This window comes from Felis catus, chromosome C2, assembly GCF_018350175.1.
Source record: "Felis catus isolate Fca126 chromosome C2, F.catus_Fca126_mat1.0, whole genome shotgun sequence".
Lineage (NCBI taxonomy): Eukaryota > Metazoa > Chordata > Mammalia > Carnivora > Felidae > Felis > Felis catus.
In genome coordinates, this window is record NC_058376.1 from 133,517,243 (window position 1) to 133,542,415 (window position 25,173).

At 36.5% G+C, this 25,173-nt stretch overlaps 1 protein-coding gene across 3 annotated transcripts; it reads right to left on the reverse strand.

Moving 5' to 3' along the window:
- Positions 1 to 4,847: 4,847 nt before the first annotated feature.
- DAZL (deleted in azoospermia like) lies at positions 4,848 to 24,735 on the reverse strand. Of its 3 annotated transcripts, none has more exons than XM_006936445.5 (11): positions 24,234 to 24,735; positions 17,146 to 17,292; positions 16,780 to 16,871; positions 16,149 to 16,200; positions 15,674 to 15,737; positions 15,444 to 15,583; positions 14,002 to 14,073; positions 13,228 to 13,278; positions 12,071 to 12,184; positions 10,820 to 10,918; positions 4,848 to 6,835 (listed from the first exon to the last, which is right to left on the reverse strand). In XM_006936445.5, exons 1-11 carry the CDS (start codon positions 24,234 to 24,236, stop codon positions 6,782 to 6,784), a joined length of 888 nt encoding a protein of 295 aa, XP_006936507.1. In that variant the 5' UTR covers positions 24,237 to 24,735; the 3' UTR covers positions 4,848 to 6,781. The 3 variants fall into 3 exon arrangements, with proteins under 3 accessions (XP_006936507.1, XP_044893591.1, XP_044893590.1); XM_045037656.1 differs by lacking the exon at positions 24,234 to 24,735 and adding an exon at positions 23,671 to 23,780; XM_045037655.1 differs by lacking the exon at positions 24,234 to 24,735 and adding an exon at positions 23,308 to 23,481.
- Positions 24,736 to 25,173: the final 438 nt, after the last annotated feature.

A 25,173-nucleotide genomic window follows, 5' to 3' on the forward strand; every position in this document is an offset into this window, starting at 1 on the left:
AAGAAAGAAAGAAAGAAATGGGTCAAAGACCTAACAGACACCTCTCCAAAGAAGATATACAGATGGCAAATAAGCATATAAAAAAGATGTTCCACCAAACCCTATGTCATCAGAGAAATGCAAACTAGAACAAGATATCACTACACATGTATTAGAATGGCCAAAATCTGGAACACTGACAACACCAAATGCTGACAAAGATGTGGAGCAGCAGGAGCTCTCATTCATTGCTGGTGGGAATGCAAAATAGTACAGCCACTTTAAAAGACAGTTTGGCGGGGTTTTTTTTGTTTTTTTTTTTTTTTTACAAAACTAACAGTAACTAACTTACTATACGATCCGGCAACTGCACTCTGATATTTATGCAAATGAATAAAAAACTTCTGTCCATATCAAAACCTGCACATAGATATTTCTAGCAGCTTTATTTATAATTATCAAAACTTGGAAGCAACCAAACATCCTTCAGTAGGTGAGTGGATGAACTGTGGTACATTCAGACAATGGAATACCATTCACCACAAAAAAGAAATGAGCGATCAAGGCACAAAAAGACACAGAAGAAACTTAAATGTGCATTATTGGTGCAAGAAGTCAATATGAAAAGGCTACATACTGATTATTCCAACCATATGACATTCTGGAAAAGGTATAACTATGGAGACACCCAGAAGATCAGTGGTTGCCAGGGGTTGAAGGTGAGGGTGGGGTTCGAGACACAAATAGGTAGAACACAGAGTATTTATACAGCATTGAAAATAGTCTGCATATTATAATGATGGATTCATATCATTATACATTCATCCAAACCCATTGAATGTACACCAAAAGTGAATCCTAAAGAAAACTATGGATCTTAGGTAATTATGCAACGTAGGTGCATCTATTTTAACTGCTCTGCTCTGTTGGGGGATATCAATAATGGCAGAGGCTATGTGTAGATGGGGGCAGAGGGTATATGGGAAACCTCTGCATCTTTCTCTCAGTTTTGCTGTGAACCTAAAACTGTTCTTAAAAAAATAATACATCTTTAAGTTTTTTTTTTAAGTAAAACCATACACACATACAAAAAGAAAAGAAACAACAAATTACTTAGTGGTTTAAACCAAAATTCAATTTAGTGGTTACCTCTTGTTGAGGAGGAGGAGGGTGTGGTCAGAGAAGACCTGGTCTAAATTAATGCCATGTTCTCTTTTTTAAGCTAATTTGGGTATTTATTATCATTCTCTAAAGGTATACTTACTTAAAATTAAAAAAAAAATAAAGGTATACTTATTTTTATACTTATATGAGTTATATGTAAAAATTTTAAATACATGCACAATATGAATCTCAATATGCCCAAGATTGTCTCTGGAACTTGAGTTTTTAAAACGTATCAGTAATAGTATTCATATGCCATTAACATTCTTGTTAAGGAGGAGACATATTAATTCCAAGGTGGGAAAAGAAGCAATGACAGGCCATACTTCTCTGAAGTCCGTGAGTAGTATACTAAATTTTTCCAAGAGGGCTAAAGGTAGAGTTCCTCCCTCCAAGAGGCAAGTATGGTATCTCTGCCTCCATAATGTCCATTCAGCACCTTCCCCGCTGAGCCTAGTTCATTATTACCCTTGGCTTGCCTGCACTTGGCCTCAGAATCCACCTTTTCTTCTGCAGTCACTCCCTCTTCCTTCTTCCCATTCATTTTTGGCCACGTTTTGGCTTTCAGATCTTGTTCAATCCACTTTTCAGCCTGTTCATGAGTCTCCCTTGCCTTCGACAACTAACATTCCTGAGTACAAGCTTGGCACGAAAAGATGAATCATGCCAACAAAATCCTTTATTAAGTATAAATGGACCACAGAATTGTTCTCCAAATCCAACTATCCCCAAACTAGGGGTAGCCAGAGATGATATACTGAGAGATCTTCCTCTGGGGTAGCATTCCTCAAAGTGAGTACTGCAGAGATTGGAATCCCATAAGGAACATGTTAAAAATACAGATTACGGAGTCCACCAGCCAGGCCTTCAGAATAAGCGCATCTGAGATTAAGGTCCAGGTGTCACAATCTCTGAAAAGCACCCCAGATGATGACTCTGATGTTCTTTTGACTTTCCTGATTGATACTGAGGAAACTTGCCCCATCATATATATAGGGCTGATCTAATCATGGATATAACCTTGTTAGATGAATGTACGTGTTTTCATTTTGTCAAAGACTGACATACAACCAACCAGAACCAAGCTACGTTCAGGAAAAAAAGTGCAGTTAAACTTTTCTCATTTAGCAGATTTAAACACCATTCAGATTTTACCTACAATGTAAAGAACTCAAAACACTAGGTAGGGGATCAGCTTAGACAAAAACTAAGAGAAAATGGTCTCAGCATTTTAAATTCTCTCCATTCTCATTAGTCCAGCCATTTATTCTGGGGAGGTGGTGGTGGGTTGGTAATACTAGGCTTTTAACAAGTATGCGAGGGCAGAGGTACCAGCCCACTGTAAGCAGGTGATCTGGCTATACCAGTGCACATCAGTTGACTTCTCAACCCTACTTTTCTTCTACAGTAAATAGTTTTGCCCAAGATTGAACCAGAACAGAGTATGTTTCTATTCATTCTATTTTGGGGAAAAGACAATAGATGCGATTAGAACCTTAACGTACTTTTTTTTGCTAGACTTGTTTTCTGTAAAAAAGAACTGATAAAGGATTATAAAACCTCCAACTTTCTGAACTGCTTGAAATGTTACTATTGCTTCAAATTTATAAAGAGCTTTCATGACCTCAATATCCCAGTTATGCAAGCATTTGTTCTATTGTTAAAGACCTACTGAACTGGTATCTGGGAATTTTTTATGTGGGAAAAGGCATATTCCTGGCACACAGCCTTAATGGAGGTGCACATAAGGTACAAAGCCTCCATGTGCCTTGGGAAAATGAACTAGAGACTCAACTGGAAAACTTTGTTTCAGACCAGTTAAAAACATAAAATATAGCTACCATAGAGCTTAATTGTACAGTGCTAGTTTCAATTTCTGTATCAAGAGACAATTTTTTGCATTTTCGTGGGATTGGCCCACAGCTACAGCCATATTGGACAGATGTTTTTAACTCTAAATGCAAGGCAGAATTACCTCTCATTTCGTTACGCAGATTGAATATTTTGCATGAGCATTCAAAAACGCATGTTTATAGTTTGAACTTCTTATGTTTATTGTTTTCTACTACCAAATGTACTTTCTACAGATGGAAAACTCAGAGTCTTTGATGATGGGTGGTGAGGAATTGCTCAAAAAGATTCAGTTACACACCGAGAGACGTATTACACGTAATGTTGGGAAGAGCTAGATTATACAATTATCAAAATATGTACAAGAGCAATCCTCATCTAGAAGAAGTGTTTCAGGGATTCCAAATGATCATACTCAACAGCTGGGCCTATTTGCAAGACTTGGTCAATGGAAAACACTGCCACTTTTCTCCCCCTTATGGTCCCCACACTCTCTATTGCCTTCTTTGCAAAAGCAGAGTGGCACACTGCCTTATCACGGCTGCTCCTTATTACTCTCAAAGCACAGCAATGAAAGCAGGCAAGACGATTAAGCAATGTGGCAGCTCATTTTTATGAGTTTACCTTTAAAGACAACCAGAGAATTTTAGAGAAGTGGATAGAAGGCTTTACAGCTACAGGGAACTGCTGTGGAATATGTATTTTTGGAAGTCAACAACTTCCTTGAAGTCTAAGTGTGCTAATTGATATTACTTATTTTCAACAATACAAAGGTTACATGTTCTTAAGGGGAAAAAAGCACACAGAATACCCTTCTTACAAGGGTGTCCAATGCTTTTGGCATCACCTGATTTTGTCATAACTTGCAACATGTTACCAAAAAAAAGTGTATGAAATTTCTTCTTTAAACTCAAAGACTTGGTTTTGTGTTGAGAATTTTGTAGTAACCCTCAACTTGCAAATATGCCTAAAATATCATGCAGGTTTAAAACAATTGTTTAAGATATATGTAATCTAGTTTTAGGATCTCAAAAATGTTACAAACTGTTACTTAGTTTAGTCAAGGCTAATGAAATATTCTGGAAAATGGCCAATATATATTTATGTGTCCATACATACACACACATGTACATTTAAGGATTACTAATCTTTAGCAAATGATTACTTTAAACATCAAAACTTCATCTCTAGTGATTCAGAAGGCACTGTTTTATCTTACACAACCTTGATAATACCCAGTTTTCTGGTAATGAGTCCATTAAGAAATACAACATAGGAACCTCCAAAGGGAGAATTTCCTCTCCTCTGGCCTCAGCTGATAGAACTAGGAGTACCGGAGTTTGAGCTGGAAGAGGTGGTGAGTAATGACCTTTTGGACACATCGTCATGCAATAAATACGGTATGAAAATTTAAGCTCTATCATTGACAACTGCGATATCCCCAAATAAAAGGATCACTGAGGATAAGTGCAAAGTACGTAGTAAAATATTTACAGAGTCCAAAATGATAGGGACCTTGGCTCTGAAACTATAATCACATAGGACTTACCAAGCATTCTCACTAGGCACTGTTCTGTTGATACATGGCATTGGAACTAACTGTTAACCATTTCCCATTCAATCTAAGAGGGATTATTTTCTCATGAAAACCTATCTCTTAATTTCATTAAGAGAACGCAGTACAATACAATGTACCAAAATTTGTTTGTATAAACTAACTCTACCAGATTAATAAACTAAACAGTATTTATGCTTCTGAATTTCAAGGATCTACACCTTGTCACATACTACCCACCCAACTCTCCAGCATTTCTTTGGATGATATGACATGAATAAGTAGGTCAAAAATGCACTTGGGAAAAAAAAGTTTCTTTATTTCTATTTATTCATTTACACAAAGACAGTATCAACAATAGGTAATAGGAACATACTTTTAAGTTTTAAAATTAATTTTCTATTTTGAAAGGTTCAGGACTTTGTCTCTTTTCTATCTTACTCCTTTAAATACTTCAGTCCAACAAAAAAGCAGAAAAATAAAAAGTTTATTCTCTTACTTTTCTTAAGGTCAGATTGGGATAATTAGAATCGGCTCTTTTGAATTTAGCTATCATTTAGAGTAACCTGGAAATTTATTCACAGAATGATACATGTAAGAATGTTAAAGCACAACCAAAAAAACAAAACGAAACAATTTTTTAAAGGACAAATTTCAGGGCACTTTCAAATTCTGAGGCATAAGAAAGCCCTCTTTGGGATCCTTAAGTTAAAAGATTCTTCCCTTTGATACAGAGTGAAAATTATTAGGAATTATAAAGCACCCATGGGGACTGATAATAGGGCCCATGGCAGCTGCCTTAAGTTAGGGATAAATGGAATCTCCATGTTTTAGTGAAGGGACCAACAAAAGAAAGTCTAGGAAGCCACCTTAAACTCATTTCCACGGCAGGTCAAATGATGCGGATACATGTTTTCTTTAGAAAGATTTTATCCCACTGCCACCTTTCTAAGGCTTAGCCCTCAAACTGTTCTTGTTGCTACTTCTCTTCTTTACACCACCTGTTCTAGGAGCAAATCTCCTGGAAGAATGGTGCTACAGACTGGAAAATCAAGACTGTGGGGACACGAAAGGGGCTCTAGGGTCCAAAATACACAGCATCTAACAAGGAGACTAGCTAATCTAGAAATGGACTCTTAACTCTGACTCTAGTATATTCTCGAGATATGCTTACAACTTTAGTGGTACTTAAACATCAAAATTACTTGGACTCTTCTAAGCATATTTTACTTTTAAAAAAGGAAATATACTAGGCTAACAAGCAAAAATAAAAATGTATTTGCTCTTCAACAAATAATATTTTAATGTTTTTATAAAAACAATTCCTTTCAGATACTCTGATTAACCTTTAAGTGACATAAAAAAAAGTTTCAGCATTCTTTAACATCAGTATTTTGCACAATTTAAAATACAGCTATTGAGTGTAGCATTTCAATGGGAAAAAAAAGAAAAGAAAAAAGAGAATGGTAACTCACTGAGAAGTTTATATACCTAGTAAAGTTTAGTTTGTCTTGGATTCTTTAAAAATATCTGGCCCAGAATTTTAGTTATCCTAATTACCATCCCAATCAAATAGGGTATCTACATGTGGATTCTAAGATACAGGTAAAATATTTTGAACTAATAAACACAAGACCCACTGATTGGACTGTTTGTTTAGAATCTTTTTTACTGGGTTTGGACAAAGAAGACTTCAATAAAGCTAACTATATACTGAGTTCCACTGATTAAAAATGCAGTTTTAAACACTCTGCTTTTGTGGTAAATTTTGAGAGAAATCATAAGCGTAAAGAACAATATTGTAAATGTTGTACTGTTTGCAGGTAGTTGTTGGAGAAGTGAAATGCTTGTATTCAAACTATCAAAATTCTGACCTTTCAGAATAGGTTTTATAAAACAATTTCCTGAAAATCAGCAACTGCTTTAAACTCTTAAAATATCAATTTCAATAAAAAATATCCTTACAGATAAATCTTAAAGTTATTCCTTTCAGTCTCAATTATTTTTTACTTCAACTATATATTGAACACAGAACCAGTTTCTAAACATCTAATGAAGAACAATCTGAATGTCAAATAAAGCTAGGCAATCTAACACAACTTGTATAAGAAAGTCTCAGTGTGATTTATCAAAATTCAGAATTAAATTTCTAGAATAGTGAAAAACTTTCAGTCTCTTCTTAATATTCAAAATCAGCAACTTCCCATGAGACTAGAAAGTTAGCAGAAGGGATCAAACAGATTTAAGCACTGCCCGACTTCTTCTAAAGTGATGTACTCTTTTATCCTAGAAAAGACAGAAGCAAGTCCTTTTTATTACTTCACTGAAAACTTTTGTATTATCACTATGACCTAAGATAGTTGCAAAATAGTTAAGCATTCATTTTGGGTTTAAAAACTGTTAAGAGAAAAGTAGTCCTTTTGGGGAAGCATTCCTGAACAAATGTAACAAGTGTAACAAATGTACCAGTGAGTAGTTTTATTCACTAATTTAAAAAGAAATCTCAGGAAACAAAAACAGAAGACTTGGAGTCAATACCATTTTACAAAGATTATTAATTAATGATTTGGCAGTGATGCCCCAAAGACAGCTGGCATAAAACATATTTAATTTTTAGAAGTACTGTTTTTACTAAAAGAAGTGCATCTGGTAGAAATCACAGCTTGAGAATACTACAATTCAAACTAAAATTTTATACTTTTAGGTTAAAAGCTAAAAGTTTTGGCATATTTAAAGGTATGTCCTTAAACTGTGATGAAGAGATATCACTCTTTAGGAAATGAAGAGACAAAGAAAAATACATGCAAAATTTTCCTTTCACTTTATGTTGCCTGCAGATGTGCAGACAGAAGGAAGTGAGGCTGGGGTGCTTGGTTGGCTTAGTCAGTTAAGCATTGGACTTCGGCTCAGGTCATGATCTCACAGTCTGTGAATTCAAGCCCCACTTCAGGTGAGACCCATTTCTCTCTCTGCCTCTCACTCACTTGGTGCCCTCTCTTGGCAGAGGGGTGGGGGGGGGGGTGAGGGTGGAGTAAAGCCTTACAAAAAGGAATGGAGCTATTTTCTTTTCTGTAAGAGCTTAACTGTGTGCCCTTTTCCTAGAGATTAAAAATCAGTTGGCATATAAAGAAGAGTAACTTCTGGAAATTATGTAACCTTTAATATACTCTTTTATATAACAGGCTAATATCCTGTTTAGTTTTAAGCCCAGAAAAGTGATCATAAATTCAAGTATCTTCAGAGGTCAGGTAGGACATGAAAGATTATAAAGACAAGATAGAAACAGTATATACCCTGCCTCAATGCATTCAAATTCAACTAAAACAACAATATTTAGCTAATCAAAATAGGTCTAGATACCAGACTTCAGACTACCAACTTCTGACTCCTAGCCCAGAGGAACAGAAAACCGGAAAGTTCAAAGTAGGGTTTTTGGTTAACGCCAAGTTTAAAGACTACTTTCTGTCTTGTAAACAAATCATTTATAAGTACTACCTATTTAACTTTCAGAACTTTGGGCAAGGTAGGTTGTTAAACAATCCTAGTTCTTTCCTTTTAAATTATACTATGTAGAATGAAATAATAAGAAAATGAATGTCAACTTTAAATGAACATGTTTACTTCCTGTTGAGAAGATATGTTAAGAACTTAATCCTACTATGGCTCTACTCTTGTGCATTATACAAAGTCCTTAGTATATCCCCATTAAAAAGGTTGGAAGCTTCGGGGTGCCTGGGTGGCGCAGTCGGTTAAGCGTCCGACTTCAGCCAGGTCACGATCTCGCGGTCCATGAGTTCAAGCCCCACGTCAGGCTCTGGGCTGATGGCTCAGAGCCTGGAGCCTGTTTCCGATTCTGTGTCTCCCTCTCTCTCTGCCCCTCCCCCATTCATGCTCTGTCTCTCTCTGTCCCAAAAATAAATAAACGTTGGAAAAAAAAAAATTAAAAAAAAAAAAAAAAAAAGGTTGGAAGCTTCATCCTACATCCATTCATAGATTAAAAAAAAAAAAAAAGCTATTCTCCTTTCCCTGTTTTAAGACACAAAGCAATGGTTAAAATTTTCCCTTTGAATGTAAAATGGTGTAGTCGTTTTGGAAAAATTCTCACAATTCCTTGAAAGGTTAAACATAGTTACACAATGCAGCAATTACATTCCCAGGTATATACCCAAGAAAGATAAAAGTCTATGTCCACACAGTAACTTGTCCACGAATGTTCATAGCATTACTCATCACAGCCAGAAAGTGGAAACAACCCAAACGTCTATCAAGTGATGAATAAACAGAGTGGTATATCCATAAATAAAAAGAAATGAACCACTCATACACACTGTAACATTGATGAACCGTAAAACCATTATGCTACGTGAAAAAAGTCAGTCATAAAAGGCCACATATTGTACTATTCTATTTATATGAAATGTCCAGAACAGGAAAATACTTAAAAAAAAAAAAAAGTAGGCTAGTGGTTCCCTAGGGATAGAGGAGTGGGGGGGGGGGGGGGGAATAAAGAGTAACTGCAAATGGTGAAAGGGTTTATTTTTGGGCTGGTTAAAATACCCTAGAAATGATTGTGGTCATGATGGCACAACTCTGCAAATACACTAAAAAATGGAATTGTGTGTTTTATAAGGGTTTACTGTATAGTATGTGGATTATATCTCAATAAATCTGTTGTTAAAAAAAACACAAAAAACCTTCCCTCTTAATAAGCACAATATTCCTCCCTCATTAGAGTGAGTAGTTGGTTCCTTTCCATATTCACAGACTCAGACCTAAGGGATCTTAAAAGACCTTTAGTCCTGTGTCTTCTCGTTTTAAACTTGTAAAATCTGGAACCTTAGTTAAGATTATCAAGTAATCTATCTAATGTAACATAACCAGGATTAGAAACCAGAACTTTCTTAAATTCAAACACTCACATTCTCTTCCATGTCATCAACTCTTAATCAACTTCCATTTCTTTCTACTCAGCTCTTTTCACTGCTTCACTTTATCTCTTCTCCCCCCACATTGTTCAGGTATGTAATTTGAACGATCAATTTCTTCTCTTTCAAAAAATAATTTTTAAAGTTTATTTATTTTGAGAGAGAGAGAGAGAGAGAGAACACACACATGCGTGCTCATACAACATACAACCTGGAGATGGACAGAGAGAGGGAGACAGAATCCTAAGCAAGCCTCACACCACCTGATGTGGGGCTTGAACTCAGGAAATGTGAGATCATGACCTGAGCCAAAATCAAGAGTTGGATGCTCAGCTAAGCCACCCAGATGCCCCACTTTTCTTCTCTTTCGTCTAATATCCACACACAGCCATACCTCATTTTACTCCAATCTCATGTGTCATTTTTTGCAAATTAAAGGTTTGTGGCAACCCTGCATTGAAAGAGTCTATTGGCACCATTTTTCCCACAGCAATTTGCTCGCTTTGTGTCCCTGTGTTACATTTTGATAATTCTAATACTGCACAATTATTACTATTATATTTGTTATGGTAATCTGTGATCAGTGATTCTGAGCTGCTGAAAGCTTAGATGATGATGAACATTTTTTAGCAATAGAGTATAGATGTATTTTTAAAATGTTTATTTTGAGAGACAGTGTGAGCAGGGGAAGGGCAGAGGGAGAGATGAGAGAGAATCTCAAGCAGGGTCCACTGAGCCCAGAACCCAATGTGGGGCTTGATCTCATGTATTGTGAGGAGGCAGACACTTAACGGACTGAGCACCCAGGCACCCCAGTAATAAAGCATGTTTTAATTTAGATACATATACCATTTTTTTAGATATAATACTATTGGACACTTAATAGACTACAGTATAGTGTAAAGAAAACTTTTATATGTACTAGAAAACAAAAAACATTAACTTGACTCACTTTATTGCATATTCGCCCTATTGCAGCAGTATGAAACTGAACCCGCATGATATCTGAGTTATATTCTGCTTTGTGTACCTAACATTTCCTCTTTTTCCATTTGGTCAAGCCAATATTCTCTTTCAACTCCCTTCTTTCACAAACCTTTTCAATTACAAGCTTCTGCTAAAGATTTCTTCTGTAAGGACAAACTACACTATATCAAGGTTTGAGCAGCGTAATGGCCAGGTAAAATTCACTCAGAGAGGTTTTCTGAGTTACTAACATCAAATGCCAAGAGTTCAATTAAATAAATGCTCTATGCAATCTCAAAATATATATTCTACAGAAACAAAGATACTTCATATCTGACAAATATGCTTTTTATCCTGTATAATACTATTCCTTTTATACCTTGAAGTAGTCATCTTGAGTAACAAGAGAGTTTCTCAGTCTGTTCTCTGGATTAAACAGACAAGATACCACAGTCTGTATGCTTCTGTCCACAGATTTCTGAAAAAAAGAAGTTTTTCCAACAATCTAAGGACTATTCCTCTTACTTACTTTAACAGGTTTTTCAAAGAAAGTTAAATACATGTACTTTTAAAGAATTTTTATGTAATCCATACTACATATTAAATGTGTTACACATTACATTTTCATGTAATTCATTACATATCACTTAATATGTAACTTTTCTATCAAACTTTAAAAATATTTTAGAATCTTAGTGATAACAGTACTGGTTATAAAGCTCAATTTAGTAAAACCCTCAAATATTTCCTTAAGGTTCTTTAATTTTCCCTGTTAAGACAAGAAACAGTAAACCTCAGCATTTGAAGAAAATATATCTAGGATAAAACCTGATAATTATAACTATTTTAATATTTTTTCAAATTCTAATCATGAATCAAATCAAGGAATTTTTTTACTCTGCAGTTCAGTAGTTCTCAATTATTTTTAATTTCCACTAAGAAACACAAGGACAAAGTAGCTGATGTGATGGGAATGTGTACACAAACTCCAATGGGAATCCTTCAATGTTATTATGCATATTCCCATAACATCAACTACTTCCACATTCCCACCCATTCAACAAAAACAGGACAATTCAAGAGTGAGAGCACTGTTATATGAATTTGTTCCAACGATAAAAAAAGAAGAAATTGTACCTATTTTGGTATTTCGATTATTACTAGTGACTCTACCACTCTTGAGAGCTGCTGCTGTATATAATGTTATGAAGAGAATGCCATAAATATCTGTATATTACTATTCAGCTAAGTAAATGTTTAAACTGGTTAAAAAAAAGAGGTAAAATTCATATTAATCTCTTTTGAAGAGAGGATTCTTGAGGAAGTTATCTACTACATTCCACCAAAGTATGTTTGTACGCATTAAAGTATGTTTTAAAAAACAATGAAAATACAAGAGAGAAAAGGACTACTGAATCAGAAACTATATGTAAACACTGAAAGTTTGGGGGTGCCTCAAGTTTCATGAACTTTCACATAAAATGCCAAATTATTAGTCAATTACTTAAGCTGTTATTTTTGGCTTCCATATTTAAATTTGAAAAAAGATACTTGCATCTCTAAGGGCCATTATAAAAACTTCAAAAAATAATTATGAAAATATAAACAAAATATAAAATTAGATGTTTGCCTTTTGTGGGCCATTTCCAGAGGATGGAGTAGCTTCATGAACTGAACATTCACTTTGCAAAACTTCAGATCCTGGATCAACTTCATTACAGTGGTAGTTAACAGCGGTATAAGTCTACGTTATAAAAGTATAATTAAAAAGATGTACATTAGATACATTTCTGAACAATCTATTCTTCAAAATTAGCGGATATTGAGCATTTAAATGTGGGTTGTGTTGAGGCTGAATTATGTTATTTCAGAAACTTTATTTTGAACTGAATAACTGAATTGCAATAAGGCAGTATTTTATTTTGAAAAGTCTTCTAAACTTCAACATAATCAGATTAGAAGAACTCTAAGAAAAAGAAGCTCCAAGGATGCCTGAGTGGCTCAGCTGGTAAAGTGTCGACTTTGGCTCAGGTCATGATCTCGTGGTCTGTGGGTTCAAGCCCCACGACAGGCTCTGTGCTAACAGCTCAGAGCCTAGAGCCTGCTTTGGATTCTGTGTCTCCCTCTCTCTACCTCCACCCCCTTCTCATGCTCTTTCAAAAATAAACAAACATGTTAAAAAATTAAAAAAAAAAACAAAAAACAAAAACCTCCAACATCTAGTTACAGAATGAGAATTTCCCAGTGCCTGAGAATTTGAATTAATGTCATATCATTTAAAGGTCCAATCTTGATGAAGGATACAAAGTAACAAATACTAAAGTGTTTTAAAGCTAACACCCTCTTTTGTGTTCTTATATATAACATCTAACAGTATTAACAGCAAAACATTTGCTTCTCTTCAGCAGATTTTTTTTATGGAGAGAAAACTAGACAGATTCAATACAAATTCTAAATTCACTGAATTAGAATTAACACAGGCATTAATACTACCTTCCTTAGATTATATATAATTTAGCACCTATTGTATGCAGAGCAGCCATTGCCTGAAAGCACACAAAAACCACATGAGAAATGAAAAGCGGTTTCTCCCATGGAAGAATATACTTGGCTGACATTAATAAAACATAGCACATAATGTGAAAGGGAATTTAAAAATATTTTTAGGCATATATGAAATGAAAGTCAAGAAAAATATGATAGTTAAAAGTTAAAACAAGAAAATATTTTAAATAAAGAAAAGGGAGTATACGTTTTAAATAAAGAAAAGAGAGTAATTCTCCTTACCGGGGGTATAACATAACTCCTTTGTTCCCCAGCAGGCCACTGTGGTGGCATCTTAAAAAAACAAACAAAACAAAAGGAAATAACAATTAGTTAACCATTCTTACACATTTTCACAAAGATAGACAATGTTGAGGTATTTGTCATGCTGGTTCCTTGAACTTGCAGTAAAAGAAACAGAATGGAAGAATGAAATACTTTAGGTTTCTAATACCTGAGGGGATTACTGTTACTTTATACATAAACCCTAATTTTTCTCAATTTTCCGGTGTTAGCTTTCAGAAAAACTCAAAGATAGTAGTTCTCTGGATTTATTCCCATAGCTAATGGTCATGGGCCATAGATATGGTCATATCTATGGTCAGAAATTCAGAGAACTACTACTTTGTAGTAGTCAGCTAAAATAAACACTACTAAATATAATTGGAATTCAATGCTCTAAAACTGGAGTTATTTTATTTCATCTATCCCCCTAAAAAAGCTTATAAAAGTTAGTTTGGATGGTTCAGCTATTTGCTAGCAAAAATGGAAGAAAACATGCTGAAATACAGAAGAGGACACAAAATCTTATAGAACAGTGTAAGAAATCTTTATGCTAAGTATATTCCTGTCAAATCTTTTTCCCTTATTTTTAAATAAAGGTCCTAATTCTAGACAAATTCTAACTTTCTTATCTTAAGCATGTTCTACTAGTTTAAATGACAAACTATTGGAGAAATTCATATAAATGCCTGAATAATATTCCAAAGTAAATCATTTTGTTCCCTTTTAAATTACCTGATAATTATATACAGGCAGCTGATATCCAGTGATAACCTGAACTGGTGAACTAGGATAAGGAGGATATGCCTGCAAATAAAGTTTACAGAAAGAATGGATTAACATGGAAAATTCTTGAAAATAGTAAAGTAAAACTTCCAATACAACAAAAATATGAATATAAATATTTTTCTATATACGAATGCAGAATTCTATTGGAGTGATTGGCTACATTAAGAAAAATTCTCTGTCAAATGTTAGTCTTTTGGGAGAGGAGAAGGGATGAATGAGGGAAGAGACTGATTTTGCCCATTTACGTTTATCTTATTTGTGTATTTATCCCCACTGAGAAGTTCTTCCTTATACTGGTGATAAGGCTCTAATTAAGATAGATTTCCATATTAAAGTTATATTAATACATCTGTTATTTCTTTGTAAAAATATTTTTAAGCAGTTTTGTATTCCTTAACAATATCATGGAGTAATGTGTAGTCCTCCTACACACTTTTATGGCTCTTTCTGTATTTCATTTCTACAAGTTAAGGGCAGTATATAACCCCAAAACTGAAATGAACAGTAGAATGCCTTTCATCTTTCAATAAATATTTATTAAAAGCATCTATGTAATATAATACATGAATACACCCAAGTTATGTAATAGCTCACAGCAAACGTTGGGAATGAGTAGGGCTTTTCTTCTAACCATGTTTAGAGCAAGAAAATAACAAAAGGTATACCCTGTGTTTAGGGTAGATGGAAAATGTAAACAAATGAAAGACACTACAGAAACACTTCTCTACAATTTTTCTTTTCTTGAAAATAAAATGTCTTTTAAACTGAAGAAAATAAAATGAAGAAAATCAATGTTATTCATCATCAATAGGAGATAGTAAATAGTTCAAATCCCATTTCAAATATTCAAGTATCCAAACAAATTATATGCCAGAAAACTCACAGAATTTACAAATACAGTTAACTCATCAGAAACCTATCCATTCTAGAACCAGAATACATCCAGAAGTCAGTAATCTATAGAAGACATCTGAAAATCATTGAAAATAATGAATAAACAGAACTGCCAAACTTAAAGAAGAATAAATCAGGCAAACACATGAGGAAAGCTGCCTTCAAATATTTTAGGAATTATCCTATGGGGGGGAAGGGAAATGAATGAGATATATATATTCTTCATGGCTACAGAGGTCAGTTCTTAAAGACTTACAAACTATATAGAAGCATATTTTAGCTTGGTGTTAGAAACAATACTAAGAACAACAGATTTCTAACAAAAGTAATAGATTTCCTTCTCATCACTCAGAGACAGTATTACCACTTATTATGGAAAATATGCATCTGATTTGAGGTAAAAAGTGAGACTGGCTTACTTTTAAGGTGCCCCCATCTATCAGATCTGCAATACTATTTAAAAAAAATAAAAAGGAATGTTAAATAATTTTTACCTGAACATACTGAGTTATAGGATTCATCATGGTTGGAGGCTGCATGTAAGTTTCAGTGTTTGGATTACTCCAGACACTCTGAAACTGCGGTGGAGGAGGAGGATTAAAAACCAAAGGACGCGGCTGCACATGATAAGCACCTTTTTAAAGAATAATATGAAAACAAAGACTACTTTTAGTTTCCTGAAAAGCTACATATGTTAATAAGAACAATTCTTCTCCTTACTCACATAAATTTTGTTTCCTGATTGCAGGTCCCAGTTTCAGCTTTTTACCATGGAAATTTATCTGTGACTGAAAATAAAACCATAATAAAGCTAAAATCAATTTCAAAGACTTCTAAGACTTTGGTAAATACCCCAAATCTTCTAAAATTTCTACCATCGGAGATCATCACTGGTAAGAACATACCAAATCAAAATTTATCAGCACAAAGCGACCTTACCCTCACTACCCAAGTGTTGAGAGAAGTCTTGGAATTTGATCAAAAACCTTTACACTCTGTCTCTAACCTTTCCTGTGTCTAGCTCATGAAGCTAGATGTCCAGTTACAAATAAACAGGTTCTGACTAGTTATGTAAGATTACTCTAGGTTTGGATTTCAAACAGGAAGTTTATTTCTATATTTCATACAAGGCTATATATTCAGGACTCAACACTAAACACTGCATCCATAAACTGAGATTTTTCCATAAGATTACTTACTTCTACTATCTTCTGCACATCCACATCATTATAAAATGAAACAAATCCATAGCTACAAAGAAAGATGAATGAAGTGTAAAAATCACCACCAGAACAGTATATGGTCTAAAACTTCCAGTATTCTATGAAGTAACTGACTGAAATTATACTGATGAAGGACGAAGAATATATTGAAATAAAGTTTTAGATGTACATGATCAGTCATCTATAAATACTACCTTTTGTCTTCTTCCCCTGATCTAGGGGAAAGAAATGCGTGAAGGTTAACATAATGTGGGACATCATTCATTAACAGAAAATTCACATCTATGAACCTGAATTTAACTTACTATCTATTGCAAGATGGATAAAACTTAAGATACCGTAAGATACATGAAAAAAACAGCTCTGATAGAACTGATTAATCCACTTACGTAAAATAAATGAAGGTAGGAAATATTTACATACAAACGCTATGAAAATGACTACATAGAAGAGTTGGCAGCAAACTTATCTTTTATATGTAAGAAACAAAGCAAAAAATTTATACAAGTGTAAGAACACGCGTTTTGAATTCTTCTATGCTACTCTATATAGAGACTATAGCTCACATATTTTTTATACTTTATACTGAACATTATGTTTTACTCACCCTTTGGACACACCAGTTCGATCCGTGATTATCTTCACTTCTTTTACTGAACCGTATCTAGCAAAGAAACTTCTAATTTCGGTTTCATCCATCTATGGAGAAGAATTTGACTTCAAGAGTAAAAATTCAGCATTCAAAAATTTCAATTATACTATAAAAAAGATTTGAAAATGTGGAGGTATCTCTCCTAAGGATCCCCAAACCACCTGTAGCTCTTTGTCAAAGATACTTTTAGTCTCTATAGGTTAAACATGAACCCAATTCCAAACCTGCATGAAGTACAAAAAAACCTTATGTTTGCATCAGGACCCAAACCCCAGTGTTCACTAAATATTTTCTTAAATAAATGAAATAGGAATACAATACCCTAACATCAATTCCACCAACAAAAACGGTGTTTGGCATGATTTTGCCTTCTGGTAAAACATAGCCTTGGCTGGTTGTAGCTGATGAGGACTGAGTGCTGGCCTCTCTGGAGATGGTAGAGTTTGGAGTCTCAGGATTTGCAGCAGACTGTAATTTGGAAAGCAGATATCATCACTAAACCATGATGTGAAACACAATCTTTGTATTTAAAATACAGAGTATTTTCATATGAATTACTTTCATAGTAAATTGACCAGTAATACAGCTTAGTTCAGGTTTAGGATTTAAGGTAATCAGAGTAGATCAGTATGAAATTTTAACAAAAGAGTACAGTACATTCTTAAACCCAGTGTTGCTTATCATCATCTCTTACACTAAAGTAGAATACTGACTTTATACTGACTTTGTGAACTGGAAAGTTGAGATTTGTAAAAACAGTTATTAAACTCATTCTATTGTATGCCAGGTAAGCAAATTTTCACTTTACTGAGTACCTTATTAAAAAGCATGGTAAATCTTTAAAAGAAGATAATTTTTAAAAATCTGCATCAAAAACATACATCAAAGCTTTGTTTTCACTTATTTTTTATTTTAAAGAGAGTGCAAGAGACAATGAGCACATACCCATGGCACAAGCAGAGGACAGGGGTAGAGGGAGGGAGAGAGAACCTTAAGTTGGTTCCATGCTCAGCACAGAACCTGACAAGGGGCTTGATCCCACAACCCTGAGATCATGACCTGAGCCAAGATCAAGAGCCAGACACTCAACCCACTGAGCCACCCAGACACCCCTACCACAAAGCTGTAAACAAATTTCTTTTGCCTCCTCTTTCTAGTCACCAAAATTAACATGCATTTTGTAATTAAATACTCTTTGTGTTAGTATGCATTTACTTTGGAAATGGATCATGAAAAGATTATTTGCTCACATATTGTAATACCTCCTGCTAAAAAAAAGGGCTTACAATCCTTTCCCTTAGTGCTAGGGTGTTCAAAGCATCTTTTGAAATAACATTTTTCCTCTTCACTAACACCAAATCAGTCCCCACTGATAATTCTAATTTTCACAGTGGGCTGATAGATATAAATGATACTATCTTTATTTTCAAATTAAGAGACCCACACATGAAACTCATTTTTCTGGATTCTGGTCAGAACTCTATCTTTAGTTTTTCCACATAAGATTAATGTAAATTTTTCTGAAGCAAAATTTACTGGTAATATATATGTCGGAAAAGCAGTCTAACATAGTGAAACAAAGCTGATTTAGTCAGGAGATCTGGGTTCATGTCCTTTACTAGGTTAGAACCCCTTATTTGGTAGCTATTTATATCTGGAAAATTGCTTTGAGAATAAAGTGAGATAACATCTGCAAATTCATTTTGTAAAGTATAATGTGGTATACCAATATAAGTTAGTGTTCTATTTTCTGCATTTATTTTCAATAGTTTAAAAAGCTTCTTTCGGGGCGCCTGGGTGGCACAGTCAGTTAAGCATCTGACTTCAGCCAGGTCACGATCTCGCGGTCCGTGAGTTCGAGCCCTGCGTTGGGCTCTGGGCTGACAGCTCAGAGCCTGGAGCCTGTTTCCGATTCTGTGTCTCCTTCTCTCTCTGCCCCTCCCCCGTTCATGCTCTGTCTCTCTCTGTCCCAAAAATAAATAAACGTTGAAAAAAAAAATTTAAAAAGCTTCTTTCTTGGTTTTACCATTTACTTATTTATTTTGTACATACTTTATTAATTAACAACCAATTTCAATTGGAACTTCAAAGAACCAATTATTGGCACATCCATATATTTGAAATTCATTTATGAAGTACCTATTGAGGGGTGTCTGGGTGGCTCTGTTGGTTAAGTGTCTGACTTTGGCTCAGGTCATGATCTCAAAGTTCATGAGCCTGAGCCCCACTTCAGGCTCTGTGCTGACAGCGTGGAGCCTGGAGCCTGCTTGAATTCTATGTCTCCCTCTCTCTCTGCCCTTCCCCCTCCCCAGAATGAATAAACATTAAAAAATTAAAAAAAAAAAAAAAGAAGTAGCTATTGATTAAGAGGGAAGTACAAAAGGCTGCAAGAGAAATAAACCCATTATATCTCTGCTTATGGAGAAAAACAGGGACAAAATAAACCAACTGATACATATATTTTTAAAAAGCAAGCACAGTAATTTCTACAGAAATCAGTGACAATAATAAAGTAGGTATAATTCCTATTTTTTTAGATGCTAGAAGTTACTAGTAAATTTAAGATTCTATAAACTTCTGTACTGATTAGAGATGAAATCAAAACTCAAATCACCAAACGTGTTTTAGTTTCTATTAATTTGTACACATACAACTGATTCTTGAACATGGATTTGAACTGTCCAGGTCCACTCATTCACAAATATTTTTCAAAGAAATACAGTACAGTACTGTAAATACGTGGAGGAACGGTGGGTTGGTGTCCCTAACTCCTGCATTGTTCAAGAATCAACTGTACTTGCTATTTCGTGTTCCTATTTGGGTGCTTCCTAATTCTTTCCTCTTAACTATAGTATACTAATATTTCATAATAATGAAATAGAGCAAAAACCTTCTGAAGTTTTCTCATTTTTTTGTTTTCTAATTTTAGTTTTTTTCCTACATGGGACTGACTATACTACATACTCCACGTATCTTTAACTATTAAAACTTGACTAGATTTCTCTTCACTATAAACAACTTACCAATCTCTTTCAGTTAGTTATTTCATAAGTTCAAAACAAATCCAAAAGTGGCTCTGAAATTCTAACAGACTTTCTTTTCTCCTTCTCAATTTCCCCTTCATTTGTGGATGAACTTTGGATACCTTTCTATTTGACAAGCTAGTATTATCTGCTGTGAATGACCATGGATGAATGTTTTAATTTGAAGGTGTAAGGTCAGGCAAGAAAACTGTACCACATTATAAGGGGTTATGAGAATGTACTGATTCTCAACCAGGGGAGATTTTGTGATGCAGGGGCATTTTTGGTTGTCACAACTGAGGGGTACTCCTTGTATCTGGTAGCAGAGGCCAAGGATACAGTACATATCCTATAATGCAAAAAACAGCTTCCTACAACAAAAAACTATCTGTTCTAAAATGTGAACAGGGTCGCAGTTGAGAAACCCATGATAGCATCCCCAGAACTGAAGATGAAATTTCTAATTCTCATATTCTATTTAACAAAAGTAAAATGGATACTTGAGACATTAGGCAACAATTTGGGAAAAAAGGCCATTGTATATTATAGGAAATTTGGTTTGGGATTGAGTTATTCAAATTCACGGTCTCGTTAATTGAGATATTAAACGTTATATTCAGCAAATCATTTTCTTTACATCTTAAATTAAGACACTACCATGTCTTAATCTTTAACCAGCAGGTGGTGCTCAAAGCTAACAAAGTAAGCAAAGTAGTCCATTTTAATAAGACATCAGCAGGGATTTTTTTTAAACTTCTGTGTGTGTACTTGTATACAATTATAATTTATATACACAACATCCAAAACCAATAAACAACCTTTAATACTTTTAAACTACTGCTAAAAATACTCCACAAATAAATGCTTAGGCTAAAGCAAAAAGTTTGGTATTATTAAAGTATTAATATTAACCATCAATAGCATACAGAAATAAATTTCATATAAATTAAATATAGGGAGTAATTATTTTTCTTAATTATATCTTCAGGTGAGTTGGTGGGTTTTGAGAAAAGTAATGCTAGGATATTAAGTAGCAGGAAACTTGGAGGCCTTCTTCATATACAGAATTCATCACTGGTATTTACAGTAATACATTCCCTGGTGTACTTGGATAACGAAATGACAAAAATACCTAAAAGCTGAAAAAAAACCTTATCATTACTAAAGCTCCTGGGATATCAGCTCTTTAACATTATTTCATTCAACTTTTATAGCTACATGCAAGGCAACTGCAATCTGTAATTGACCACAAAAACAATCTATAATTTGTAGTCACTAGAGTTATATCCACAGAAGACACTAATAAAAAAAAAAGCGTAATAGGAAATAGGAAATGAAAATCAGAATAAAACCTTGTAAGTAAATCCAAGACTGGACTCTCAGAAACAATCCAAATAATAGACAAACAATCCTGAGAAAACCAAGAGAGAAAAAGGCAAGAAAGCAAAAATATACATTTGTGTTGAAAAAAGGTGGTATGACCACAGATTATAACAGAATCTTGATGAAATGGCCAACTTTCTAGAAAAATGTCAATCTTGAAAACAATCTTAAGAAAAAATACTTGATTCCTAGCTCGGTTTCACTGTGAGTTTTTTTCAAATTGTGAAGAAACAGATAATTTGTGTGTTACGTGTAGGTGTGTGTGTAGAGGGCACCAAGACAGAAACAATTGTACACAGAAGACAGTGTGTATGAGAAAGATTCAGATACTTTAACTGAAAAACATTCCAGAGAAAAGAGAAGAAAAAAGGGTATTTCTCAATTCATTTTACAAAACTAACACCTAAATAACAAAACCTAATCAAAATGGTCCACCTCTGCCCCAACACAAAGATGCAAAATTCCAGCAGTATATAAAAAACATACAATTAAGAACAATTTATATTGAAAACTCCAAGATGGTTCATTCTTAGGAAATCTGTTACTGTCATTCACCAAAGGAAAGCATTTTATAAAATACATCCATCATTGAATTTTTAAAAACCCAAGTAAAACAGAAATCTTACTCTCTGTTGATGTAGCTCTAAGCTAACACCAGGCTTAAAAAGAAACAGCAATTTCCACTGAAATTAGAAAATAAAGGCAACTCCTTACCACTATAAATGACAAAGAATGTTAATGGAGTTCTTATAAATCCTTAAAAAAGATAAACATCCAAATAGATAGATGGATTAAGATTTATAAAAAAATAAATTTTGAAAGCTAATGACAAACTTCAACTTCATTAATGAGTAAAAAAAAAAAGCACATCAGAATGTATTTTCCACCTATTATTGGCAACTTTAAAAAGTGTTAACACCTCTCACTGGAAAGAGTGTGGAGATCATTCTGCACACAGAACACGTACTGGTACATGTTCCATCAAGAATAACTCAGAAAGATGTACTGTAATTTAAAATTGTTATAAAATGGGCATAACCCTTTCACTCAGTTGTTTCCATTCCTGGCAATTAATTTCAAGGAATTAATAAAATAAGTATTCCAAACCATTCACACAAAGATATTTACTATAGTACTGTTTTAATACAGAAAAATTATTCATTATAATTCATTATTCATTATTATTCATTATTTAAATTTGGTAAAACAAGTAATGGTATAATCTTACATCTTAACATTACATACTTGAAATCATTAAAAAAATTTTTTTTACATTTATTTTTGATAGAGAGAGACAGAGCGTGAGCGGGGGAGGGGCAGAGAGAGAGGGAGAGACACAGAATCCGAGGCAGGCTCCAGGCTCTGAGTTTCAGCAGAGAGCATGAAGCGGGGCTCGAATTCACAAACCACGAGATCATGACCTGAGCCGAAGTCGGGCGCTTAACCGACAGAGCCACCCAGGCACCCCACTTGAAATCACTTTAAATATATCTTTGAAAAATAATATCCATTATATTAAGTGAAGGATGCAAGATATAAAAAAGTATTATGTAGCATGGTACAACTTTTATAAAATAAAACTTAACCTATCTACGTGCAATACATGCATAAAACAATCTGGAAGGGCATACATATAGCAAAACTTTGTTAAAGGGTTTGGGACAGACCGGTTTTCTAACACTGATTACTTTCAAATGAGTTAATATGCTACTGTTATAATCAGGGGGAAAAACGCTATTAGCATTCCCCTTTTTCTCTAAAAATGGAGAGAAAAAAATACTGTACTTTTTTATGAGCAACTCAGTGATTAGATAATGACACAAATAATAACACGTATAATTGCAGATTTTTATATACAGGATAATACATATAATTGCAGATTTTTATTTTAACCTTTATAGGTAGTAATATAAACTGCCTATAAATGTTCTCCCTTTACTTCTAAAAATGGAGAATACGAAAGATTACACTGCAAATCTACAGCGTCTAGAACACGTCTGTGACTTAAGGGTATGGGTCCAAAGTTTCAGAGTTGCACCTCGTGGTGGGTCACCGCCAAGCATTTACCAAAACTCACCGAAACGTCCCCCGCCAGGCCCAAGGATTACTACTGTGCGGACGTTTGGTTTAAACTCCTGCCGCATCTCGAGAGAGACAGTGTTTCCCGAGCACAGAACTCGCGCCTCTCTGGTCTGCGCTCCCGCAGCAGCACAGGCAAGCCCGGCCTCGTACGGCAAGGATGGCGTCGGGCGAGTTTTCCGCCTGAGGCCGCCGCACGAGGGAGCCCCCGGCGCCAGGCCAGGCACGAGGTGCCGCCACCGAAGCTCTCGTTTGTCCCCGCCGGCCGCCCGGTTTCCCCCGACGTGAGCACCCCGCGCCCCGCCCCCCCCCCCAAGAGCCCGCCGCCACCACGTGCGAGGGCCGGAAAGAAACCACTTGCCGAGGAAAACGCCGGCCCTCAAAGTCGACAGCCCAGTTCCCGGAGAGCCGGCGCCAGCTGGCTTCCGGGGGCGGCAGCCCGACGCCATCTCGCACCAGACGCGCGGCCTCCTCTCCTCAGGGTAAGCGCGGGAAGGGAGGCCCGCCGGGCGGGGTGGGGGTGGGGCGGCCGCGCGGCATTCACCTTCCCCCCCCCCCCCCCCCCCCGCGCGGTCCACACCGCAGGCCGCCCTCACAGCCTAGCTGGCGCCTGCGGGAGGCAGGCGGGGCGGCGTGAAGGTCGTGGCCCTGCACGTGGTCGGCCGGAGGGACAGCGTGCCCCGGGGCCATTCCCCTCAGCGACAGCCACGGGGAATTCCTCCCCTCCCCCACGCCTCTAGGCCGCCTCGCCCTCCTCTCTCAGGCCATCTGTGGTGCAACCCGGGCCGGCGCCCCAGAACAAGGAAGCGGGGTGGCCCCGATTTCAGCCCCCCTCCTGCGCGGCGCCAGAAAAGCCGAGTTTCCGCCACCCGGGAGATCCCCACCCGGGCGTGCGCCCCTCAGGCCTCCTCCTCCCCAACTCACCATGATGGCGGCAGCTAGCTGTTCCCGCTGAATGGGCTCGAGGAGGAGCGGAGGCTGGGCTTCTGGCACCACTCTTAGGGCTGCCGTTCGCTCTGCTCTTGCCGCTGCCCGGCTTCGACTTGGGCAAAGGGATAAAAGAGGACTAGAGGGAAATCGAAAGCGAGCGGCGAGATCCAGGAGCCCTAACAACCAAGTGGCGATGCTGAGGGGCGCAGGCGAACTGAGGCGTGGCCTGCGGGGCTCCCAGAGGTGGCTCCTGCGCCGGGTACTGGAGCTCGTGGTAGCCGCCTCAGCCAATGGGTGACAGCCCCCCGCCCCCTGCGGGGGGCGCTTGGGGGGGTACCGGCTCCCCCACCGGGGGTATGGAGGGGGTGCGCGTGGGTCGGCACTCCGTAGCCAGGGAGGCACCGACCTGAGACTTATGGGCTGACAGACCCCCTTTCCCCTGGACCCACACGTCACCCCGAAAATGCCTTTGAAGCACACTTGAAATAAGCGTGCATCCTTAAATGTATATGAAAATTAAAAAAAAATTTTTTAATGCATCTACGCTCTAGTTTCAAAATGGCGCCCGAACGCCCGGGATTAACCCATTCCTGGTTATCCCTGTTGTCGCCCCCCCAAATCGATTAAATGACTACAGAAATAGAAAATAGAACCAAGTCTGTAGACTACGGGGAAGGAGACCCCCGAAAGTCCAGAAACATGGGCGATTTTCTATCAAGTTTGAGGTAGATGGGGTTGGATTGGACAGATAGGGCGGGCCAGGTTGGTTGGTGTTCAGGGCGTTTATTATTTCAAGAAACGTGTTGATGGTATCGACTGGCGATAGCACGGTACCGCAGATACAGGATAGAATGAAACGGGCACACATTTCTTCCTTCAGGGAGTTTAAATTGTAAGGAGGCGGGTTTATTTTGTAGGCCTTACAGGAAGAAAC

Coding starts and splice junctions, on each gene's coding strand:
- DAZL (XM_006936445.5), bottom strand. Junction 16,201..16,779: donor CGAACTGGTGTGTCCAAAGG/GTGAGTAAAACA, acceptor CTTTCTTTGTAG/CTATGGATTTGTTTCATTTT. Junction 10,919..12,070: donor CTGGAAATGGCCCACAAAAG/GCAAACATCTAA, acceptor TCTTTTTTTCAG/AAATCTGTGGACAGAAGCAT.